This window comes from Camelus ferus, chromosome 16 (assembly GCF_009834535.1).
Source record: "Camelus ferus isolate YT-003-E chromosome 16, BCGSAC_Cfer_1.0, whole genome shotgun sequence".
NCBI classification, from domain to species: domain Eukaryota; kingdom Metazoa; phylum Chordata; class Mammalia; order Artiodactyla; family Camelidae; genus Camelus; species Camelus ferus.
Window position 1 is genome coordinate 39,468,297 of NC_045711.1, and position 10,435 is coordinate 39,478,731.

Here is a 10,435-nt window from a genome sequence, read left to right on the forward strand (position 1 = left end):
CGGTGATGCTGAAGCAGATCTCTGTGATCAACCCTCCACTTTTTACAACTAAGAAATCTGCACTAGTCTAAAGGGGTAGATCAAATCCCCAAAGTCCAAGTCTTCACCACTATCCAACTACTCATCACATTTTCTCTCCAGAAATCTGAAAAATGCCTACCAACAAAACAAAAAACAAACCTACTTATTAAAACAAATCTAACTGCCTTCGCTTCAGGATTATATGTTTCCTGACAAAACTGCTCTTATAAAAGCACTCAGAGTTCTATAATCATCTAATTACAATTTCTATACAGCTATTTACATGGGTGTGCTTGGAAGCCAAAAAATCAAGCTTCAGTTACCTTTACACCTACCACTAAAGCAAGTTGAAACAGGACAACCTTCCATAAAGAATTTTTTTTTTAAGATGCTGGAATTCTGTTATTTGGTGTTTTCTCACAGCTCCAATCAAAATGCAGGGTCAGGCACAACAATATGTCTTAACATACATGGTCATCCCCAAACTTTTTTACTATATAAAGGGGAAATTAATAAAAGAAGAAAAAAAGAAATACCACACGGCATTTTCTTTCTCCACCATAATTTTTCAATTTTCTTTAGAGAAATGCCAGCCAATAACTAATTAGAACCATAGCCTTTGTTTTCCCGATGGGAAGTACATGAATGGTCCTACGAACAAATGTTAATGAGAACTTAAAAAAATTAGTAATCTGGAACTTTGGTTTCCCTTCAGTGTAAAAACAAAATTCTCTCCTTTAAAGCTATTTTTATAGTTGGTGAAACAACATGGACAGAGTCCATCAACAGGAAGGAAAGGGTCCACCCATTTAGCACCCTGAACTGGGGGTGTCCTGGGTTTTTCACTGTTCTTGTCATGGAACTGGCATCACAAGTTCACAGACTTCTAAGAATCCTTGTTTCAAAAAAGAGAGACAAAAACTCAAACTTACGGAAAAGGAATTTGCTCTACATCTCTTTCAAAGTGCATACACAGCTTTTGTGATTTCCAAATGTATGTTTTCCATGAGAAACATAGCTGATGTCTTTTCCCCTGGTACATCACCACGACTAAGAAATGTTTCTAGGATCAGATCGTGAGTTGCCTATTCATGAACACTCAGGAGCAGAAACAAACTCCTTGAAAACTGGACTTATTTTAGACAACAAAGTGAACTATAGAATGCAACTCAAAAAAACTGTAAGCAAAAATAAATTTTTACCATGCCAGCGCACCATGGTTTGGGCATGTGCCAGCAATCAGAACTGTATTTTCAAATTAGGGTCCACCGTGGGTCATCCAGAGCCTTATCCTGGTGGAATCAGTAGGTCCAGGCTAGGGTCACAGACCACTTTTTTTCTTGCAAAGGGACGGGCCAGAGCATACAGAATCAGGCATGGCCTACATCATATCAAATATTCTCCTTTTTTGAGAAAAAGCTTTAAGTGTTAGCAAAACATCTCAGTCTGCTCCATATTTTTACTATCCAGCAACTCTATTTCCCCCATTTGTGGGGGTAAACACAACAGGCCTTAGGTCTGTAACATTGTACCATCAATTTGCAAAAAGCTAGAAATCATTTGTATTGCCCAATAAGGACATCATTTTACACAGACTTCGGTAGACAATAGAAACTGGTCTTAACAATGAAAATATTTTTTGGTATATCACTTTCTGGACATTACTCCTCCCCAAAAGGATCATAAAAACCACCACCAAGGAAAACAAAGGATTCCCACGTTTAAAGCAAAAGAGGACTGACTGGCCATTCATATTCATGTGTTGTCAGGCATATAAATCAAATTCGGGCAAGAACACCTAAAAAGTGGTTAAAACTCCAAGTTTTGCCTCTGCGTGGTTATTAGTGAGCCGACGTTTTTCCAATGTTAAATTTACAAACTGTATTTGTTCAACTGTATTTCATACTTTAAATACCAAATCTGTACCTTCCGGGCTTCCGTGGAGGATTTACTCCAAGACACATGGGGTCACAATATAAGCCTTTTGCTCTCACTAAATCTAAATCATGCTTCTCAACAAGGTTCTGTACACGTTAAAGAAACACATGGCATGCCCTTACTATCCTCCCTAGCGGAGCCTAAAACGCCCCCACCCCCACCCCCAGCCCTTCTGTCCACTCCATAAACTGAGATTCTCCTCAGGAAAGGAAGGGGCTGGAATCACACATTACGTCAGGCAAGAGCATTAATTAAGCAGGAGCACTCCAAAACTTTTTCTGCGTTGATTCATGGCAAAATTTCCTGAATTCCTTTTATTAAAACAGACATTTTCATCCAAAAGACACACTAAAAAATCCAAGCTAATTTCAGCGGCAAACTGGGGGTAATAAGAAGTTGACAGCGAAGTATAAATTTCCCCAAATCCTCGTTTTCCCGGTGATTCTGCACCTATGGGATCAGTTCAGCATTTAATTCGAAGTATGCCAAGACCACAGTGGCCCACAAACCAAGCAACTAAGAGCTGAGAGGACGGGTCTGGTCCTGCGACCGGGAGGCATCTGGGGAGGCTGCCTGGACAGCCAGACAATGAAAGGCTCCCCGGTGGCCACTAGTTCAGCCCGAGGGGGCGGAGGGACCGCGAGGGGGAAACGAGCGAGCTCTCTTCTCGCCCAAAACCACGGTCAGCGGCCGACCCCCACCTCCAGGGAGCCAGGCGGCCTGGCCGCGGCCTCGCCCTCCTGGTCCCCATCCCTGGGGGGCGAGGGGGGTCCAGGAAGGAAAGCCGATTTCTCTGGGAAAGAGAGGAAACTTCCTGGTTCGAGCATTATGGGTAGGGGGCTAGGGCCCTCCCCCACCACTACAGGTATCCACGGGGAGGCTACCGCGGAGGGAAGGAAGCGGCCCCTCCCCGCGCCTCTGCCCGGAGGTGGGGGTCACCGAGTCGGGACTCCGGAGCGCAGCCACTCCCTGTGCAAGGCTCCCAACGTGTGAGGACTGGGCTCTCGACTCCCCAGGACGCGAGCCGGGGTCCCAGGGGCCGAGGGGGTTTCAAACTTCCCCCGCTGGTGCGGCCTGGCACCGGCACCGAGGAGTTGCAGCGGGAGCCCCAAGCCGGCTGGGTCCCGGGACGGAGGACGGGCAGAGGCAGGGGACGCTGAGGGGCAGGAGGGGAAGCGCGCGCAACGATGGAGGAAGCGGCAGAAGGGGCGCGGGGAGGGGGGCGGCGACGACTCCGCTCCGGAGAACGCGCGGTCTGCGCACCCAGGCCGGGGGCGCCGACGAGGCCCGCGCCGCTCACCTTCCTGTGCTTCTCCTTGTAGGGCAGCGCCAGCCACGGCATGTCCCGCACGAAGTCCTGCCACTGCCGCTGGTCTTGGTCCGAGGACACGAAGACGATCTCCAGGCGGCGCCGCGGCTCCGGCTCCGCCGCCGCTCCGGCCCCCGGCCCCGGCCCGGCCCCGGTCCCCGGCCCGGCCGCCGTGTCCCCTCGCAGGCGGCCGTAGAAGGCGGCCAGGCTGGCGCTGAGCTGCGCGCAGGGGGCGCTCAGGCTGCAGCCGAAGTAGAGCCCGAGCAGCGAGATGCCGCGGGCGCCCAGCGAGTGCACGTCCACCTCCTCGCCGCCGCCCGTCACCAGCTTCTCGCCCAGCAGCTCCTCCAGGAAGCTCGACATCCTGGCCCACCGCAGCCCGGGCACGCGGGCACCCGGGCGGGCAGGCGGCGGCGACCCCACTCTCTCAGTCCTCGCGGCTGGCGGAGGCAGCAGCGGCGGCGGGCACAGGAGAGACGAGAGCCCCGCCCACCGGCCCGCCTACGCCATGCCCCTCTGCCACGCCCTCGCCACGCCCCCTTTGTAGCTGCTCTGGCTGCCTCGGCACTGGCCGCAGCTACGCGGGCACTAGGCGCTGGCTCCCACCGCGTGGCAGAAGTGCTCGGGAGACTGCCCTGGAGAGAAAGCTGACCCGAGACACCCCGGTCTGTCGGGAATGCCCGGGGCCTCAGTGAATAAAGGAGAAGGGGCCGCCGAACTGGCCTTTCCGAGGCTGCAGTCCCGTGGGGCTGGGCTTGGCCTCAACCCCTCCCTCCGTTTCCCCTCCGCTCCCAAATTCCAAATTCTCTCCGGACTTCTCCAAAGATTCCCCGAGCCCCCCACCCCGAGTTCTCGTACCCCTCCTTGTTCCTACCCCTCCTCCTCTCTCTCCCTACACACAGCCTAACCCTTTGGCCATTTCGTACCACATTAATCTCATAATGCTTGTAGGATTTACCACCTTCACCATACAGTTGTAACTTCAGGCTAGGTCCCTCTGTGTGTATGTTTTGTGTTCTCTACTACAAGAGAACTAGAGAACGCCACCTCATATTTCTTGTGTAGCTTCTGATCTACTGCTAGGCACACGGGAGGGAATCCATAAGTACTTGTAGTCTGATCGCAGGTCGCATTGTGGGATTTCCGTCCCCAGGTCGCGGCGGCCGTTCCTCACCAGCGAGTGGGTCTCTTCCATCTCCACGAATGTAGGCAACAGATGCCGCGGCATCTCTAAATTGATGCTGGCTGCTCCCCTGAATCAGTTCCATAGCTTATATCAAGTCTACTGAGTTGAAAAAAATTCTAGGGATTTTTTTCCAGCTGGCAAGATGCTATCCTATGCTTAGAGAGAACCTGGATTAAACAGGTGGTCTGTAGCAAATCTTCCGTTCTCCCCTCCACCAAATACACACACACACACACACACACACACACAAATAAAATGTATACCATGCCCACCCGCAACAGAAATACAGTGGGTGTCAGCTCAGTGACCAACAGTGAAAGGAAAATACGCCCCTTTCACCGCCCTCCACCAGCTCTTTGGAAGTTATTTCTTGGGTATCTACCGCCATCTACTGGAAAAAGTGAAAAAGAAAAATCTGGCAGCCAAGCGGAGTATTTTTGTTATTTTACAGCGGCTTTCCACACACACAAATCATAGCATGCATTACAAGAGTTCATTTAAACCTCAGAATATAACCCCAAGCCTTTGGCACAAATGTAAATTTTCATGCCTAAGGTTCTCAATTTTTCTGGGATAGAACAAGGAATTATACTGGTTTTCAGCTCAGTGAAATGTTACCACATAAACTGGCTAAAGGAGTGTAGTTTAACATGATAGTGGATTGGCAGTCTCTAAAAATGATACTCACTGTCTTAATATTCACCTAACACTGCTGCTTGTTTCATAAGTAGTATCTGGGGATTGGGGATTGCTTTTAGGCAGGCAAGAACCCAATCACAAAGGCAAATTCCAAGTTAATTCTTAATGTCATGCCAAAGTTCTGTACCACTGCAGGGACAGTATTACCATCAAACACATGGAAAGCATCACTTGTTAGTGAAAACATGTAAAAGCTGTTAACATAGCAGACGTTAAGTTGTTAGATATCTTCTAAAATACTGAAAATGGGTTAAGATGCTTTATCTTTTCATCCAAATCATATTTGAAACACCTATGGGTGGGTTACACTAGACACCATCTAAACCATTTCAGACAGATAAAGTCCTACACCCTGATGTTTTCAAATGGACACTGAAGAGGTGTAAGAGGACTGTCAGCATCGTATGGAGGCCAAAGGAAAAGTATCTGGTGTGGAGGTAGGTAAGGAGGGAATTGGGGGGAATTGCAATTTTGGGAAAATAGTGAAGTCATTATTAGGGTACTTAACTTTGGTATACTAGGTGCAAGTCTTATAAAGAAGTGGTTTGTTCAGCATTTTCCTTTTTTATTTTACAAGAAAGCACTTTCCACTGGAGTGTATCCAAACCAGCATCTGGAACCTGGGAAAGTGAGAGTTTGAACATACTGCACATAAAATGTAAATAAAATTTGGAGAATTGTCGGTGCAGCATGCCTTGGTTAGATGCCAAATATTGCAGCTGCCTTTTAAAGGGGTGTGGAAAAGAGGGGATTTGCAATGGAAATGATTCCAAAATCATAATTCTAGTGAGTGTTTGTTAAAAGAAGAAGCTTGAGGAGACTCACTTGGTTTCCTGTAAAGAATAGCCAACATCCTTGGATTTACGGAAAATGTTCTTTCTGTTTATATGGTTCGAGAGACCCACTTAAAGAGAATGTCCCTACTGGTACTTAGCTAGCTATGTTATATGAATTAACTGGCTATTCTGCAAAGTATTATTATCTTAAAATATATGTTAAGGAGCTACAACATGCCTGACATGGTACAGAACACACATATTACAGAGTTTTCCTTTTGGGAAATTGCATTCTAAGGCATATGATGTTACACAAGTCATGCATAGAATAAATACATATCTGTCACCTTTAAGATTCATAAGCCACATTCCTTGGTCTTCAGTTATAGCAGCATATGTGCACAAAGATGTATGTGTACAGATATTTACTGATACATTGGTCAGAAAAAGACTGGAAAACTGGAAAGAGCCTAATGGCGTATCAATGAAGATGATTAAATGATGCTATGTTCATCATTTGGACAGCAATCTAGTCATTGAAAAGAATTAAGGAGATTTCTAAGTATACTCTGTCAGTCTGTGTTCTCCAGAGAAACAGAACCAATATATAGAGATTTACTAGAAGGAATTGGTTCACCTGATTATGGAGGCTGAGAAGTTCCAAGATCTGCAGTCAGCCAGCTGGAGACCCAGGAGAACTGATGGTCTGGCTCCAGTCCGAGTCCAAAGGCCTGAGAATCAGGAAAGCTGAGGGTGTCAGTTCTGAATGTTCCTGTGCACGGCCAACATTATGGGTCAGAAAACACCCAGTTCATGATGGACAGCTCAGGTAGCATGGTAACTTGGTGGCCCAAGCATTCAGTCTCTATTAAGACCCAGCAGCAGACCAAGGGCTGTTTCTCAAAAGGAGAGTTGTTATCTACAGAGAATGGCAGGCCTCACCTATAGGGGCTGCCAAAGGCTCCAAACAGCATCATTATCTGCCTCTGACATACTTCAAGCACCATCGGATTGGATGGATCATATGGTCCAAGAGACAGAGCAGCTGGTACAACAGCCTGGACCTTCTGCAGAGCCGTATCTTGTTCTGGGCCCCAACTCAAAGCCAGCAACTTTGGGGATGACTCAATAAATGGCCTAGAGCAACACGTCCAAATGAGGAACATATTGCCTCCAAATGCCTGGGTACACTGTGGCCCAGTCAAGTTGACACATAAAATTAACCATCGCATACGCTGACAAGAAGTATCTCTAAGATGCAGCACAAGAGGAAGTAAGGTACAGAACAGGTAGAAAATACTAAGCTATCATATGCAAATTTTTAAGTGGAGAAAAAATACATACACATACACAAATATAACGTTTATATGTGGATGAAATATATCTGGAAAGACATTTAAGAGCTAGTAACAAGTTGCTAGGGGAAGAGAATTGAAGAACTGGGAATAAATGTGAGAAAAACATGGAAGGTATTATTCTAGTCAAAAAAGAGAGTACTTTTTGAATTTTCAAATAAAAACATATTCAAGGACAACATACTATAAGGAGAGGAAGGAATATTTAAAGTACATGAGGACATCTCAGAATAAGAGACAAAATGTCTCACACACACAAATTCAAATTCCATTAAAAACAAAGCTGTTAGCACAAAGCAAACCCTTTGATTATAAAAGTTTTCCAAGTCCACTTAGTTCAGGACATAACTGATTCAACAAAATCTGAATCAAAATTGATTCAAACAAAAAAAACATATTACATTTAAATGGGAGTTCCCTGTAAAAGATTGTACCTGAGATAAAACGCTACAGTACAATTTTTGCATCTCTTTTATCTTTTCCTTTTTTGAAAGCTGGTCTGGTGGCAGATCCTCTAATAAGGGAAATTGCTTGATGGAGAGATGAGTGAGGCAAAATATGGAGGTGAGATTTGACAAAGATCAAGTTGAGGGAAGGAAGGAGGGGGGTTGTCCTCATTGGTTACAGCAGAAATGTGCTACTTACCTTTCTGACACCAACTTGGTATGTAACTTTGGAAATTTGCCATCATTGTTCTTTCTATGGTTCATTTTATCCCTCAGCCAAGCAGGAGTCCGGTCTTCTAGTTTCTGAAGCCACTTAACTCTTTACTGAGTCAGAAGTGCGAGGTACTGGAAAAATATTATGCATATTTCTATTTGTCTCCAATACTTTTCAGAGCTAATCTCAGGATCACAACTTGTCATCAATGTGACCCTCTTGCAGATTTAGCCAGAGTGTGTGATTCTTTACCCAAGTCTGAAGTAGTTCCTTACCACCCACCAGACTGCCAGACTGAGTGCCAAATTCTCAACAGCTTTTCATGAGCAAAGCCAAAGCAACAGCCCAAGAGATAGTGAGCAGATCTGGAAATCTGGCTTGTTGGGTCTGGGTGAGTAAATAAAACCTCCAAACAATTATGCTGTGAGAGAAATCTATTCCAGAACATTAAGACCACCCACAAGCATCAGTCTAGAGTTTTAAGGATGTGTCACTGGAAACACTACAGGATACCTCTGTTCTCACCATGGCTATCATAGGTCAAAAGCAAAAAGAATTAAGAAATAATAAAAAAAAATCTAACAATTACACTTGACTGAGGACAAGGCACAAATGAAAGAAATGACACGGAATCTAGAAGTCCAAACTCACCTCTCCAACACCAATGGCCATATTTTATTCAGAATGATTCGGAGCCATCACTTCTAGCTCCAGAAGAGATTATCAAAAGCAGACAACTGGGAATGGGAATGTTTGAGGAAGCACTAAACTTGGACAGAAGCATGTGTGTCTTCCTGGGCACAAGTTGTAAAAGCAACACACAGAGTTTGGACTTTCCCGTGGCACAAAGAACTCTGAGCAGGGTGCGTGATCAAGCTTTGTGATCATTCTGCTGAAGGTCAGGAGAAGAGCAAGGTAGGAGGCACGCAGATCAATTATGAGCCTATTAGAAGAAAACTGACTAGAGCCCAAACCAGAGCAATGAGTCTAAAAAGAAAGGATGGATTTGAAAAATATTTACAAAGTCTGTAGGGGATGCAGGAAGCCTGGAATCTGACACAGATGGAGCATTCACTCAGGACGGGCAGGTTTGAGGAGGAAAATAAATTCTAATTTAGGTTCACCCCAACCCGTAGCCCCATAACAGCGTCCACCTGTGTGGGTGCACAAGAAAAGTGACACTCCCTTAGATGAACCCTCTAGTCTGCCTCTCAGATCTGCATCCCTAGCCTTGGGGACCCTGATTTGAAGACATGACTTTTTTTTTTTTTTTTTTTTCTAACTGCTCCCTGATGGGTTCAGGCTGTTCTTTGCTTTCTGCAGCCTCCTGCTGGGGCTGGAAGCTTCCATCCTTTTGCTGCCAGTTCACAGCCCTGAGCATTTCTACCAACCCCCACACTGATGCTGCATCCTGAGTCCTCAGAAAGCCCATGTGGGGCCAAAGTCTCTTCTTTTGGGGAGGGATGGGGGATGGAAGTTTCCCCCTAAAAGCCAAGCTGGCCTCAGCATCCTGAGTCCCGTTCCCGCTCTCAATCCTACAAACTCTTCTTGTCCAAATGAGGTACCAAGGCCTGAGCAATGCCTTCGATGCCTGACTCTCTTATTCTGCTGTCTGATCAGTCCAGATACATTACTAGTCTGGATGGATACAACAATTGGAGATCTATTTTAGTACCATAAAAACTACAGCAAAAGTTTTTCTGGGTTCATATACAGTGTTCTCTCAGTTAACTTTCAGAATCTGAGTTTGCCAGCCAGGAAACACTTTAATTAGTTTAGTATAATACAAATTTGGCTTTTCGTGGCTATGCTAGTCCCACAGCCCTAATTCCATTAACAACTGGCTGGAGTGAGTAGCAGCCTTGCTCTCCATCCCGCCACAGCCACCTCCACTTCCCATCACCATCCTGGATTTTTCTTAAGTGTGCTAGGCTAGCTTCACTTATTCGTTCACTCATTTTTCTGGCCCCCTCTCTCCTCAAAGGTTTAATTATTGAAAAAAACTATCCCACCATTTATACCACGCTTTCATGTTTACTTACAAAGCACCTTCCCCCACTGACAACTCACAACATCCGCAAGGAATTAGTAGGCTAGAAGGGCCAGTGGTGAGGCGCGCGCACCCCCTGCTGGCGCCCCGGCGCGCTGTAGCCTCACCCCGCTCCCGCCTGTCCAGAGCTGGAGAGGAGGCCGAGACGCGAGGGCCCGGGCAAGGCTTCCTGGGAAATGTCTGGTGTGTACGTGTTACAACTACAAGTCCCGGTACGCACCGCGCTCAGCCCCGAAGATGAGGACAATTTCTGGTGACTCTGAATCTTGTCAGTGCCGTTGGGAATGCTGCACAGGCCTGATTCAGTATTCACAGGAGGTTTTGGGAGAACACAACTCCTCCGCTGGGTGCTCACAAACAGGCTTTGCTTCCGCGGCTTCCTCGGACTCGCTCGGTGTGGCGAATCTGCCGTTGCGGCACGATGGCTGGGCGCGCAGGGCC

At 46.5% G+C, this 10,435-nt stretch overlaps 1 protein-coding gene and 1 long non-coding RNA gene across 5 annotated transcripts in view; both read right to left on the reverse strand.

The window, feature by feature from the left end:
- Positions 1-3,786, reverse strand: part of NXN (nucleoredoxin) — a 127,107-nt gene extending 123,321 nt beyond the window's left edge. Inside the window, exon 1 of one of the 4 annotated variants that reach the window (XR_004311754.1) lies at positions 3,260-3,775. Coding sequence is in view for 3 of the 4 variants with exons in the window: in XM_032457516.1 (XP_032313407.1) it covers positions 3,260-3,631 (372 nt within the window). In the remaining variant the exon portion in view is untranslated. Of the gene's footprint in view, positions 1-3,259 lie in introns of all 4 variants that reach the window. The other 3 variants (XM_032457516.1, XM_032457517.1, XM_032457518.1) reach the window with 3 other exon arrangements.
- A 2,819-nt stretch (positions 3,787-6,605) lies between these two features.
- On the reverse strand, positions 6,606-10,152 carry LOC116656792. The gene is made up of 3 exons (XR_004311760.1): positions 9,987-10,152; positions 7,930-8,075; positions 6,606-6,660 (listed from the first exon to the last, which is right to left on the reverse strand). It is a non-coding gene; the product is annotated as an uncharacterized LOC116656792 (long non-coding RNA).
- Between the last annotated feature and the right edge of the window lie 283 nt (positions 10,153-10,435).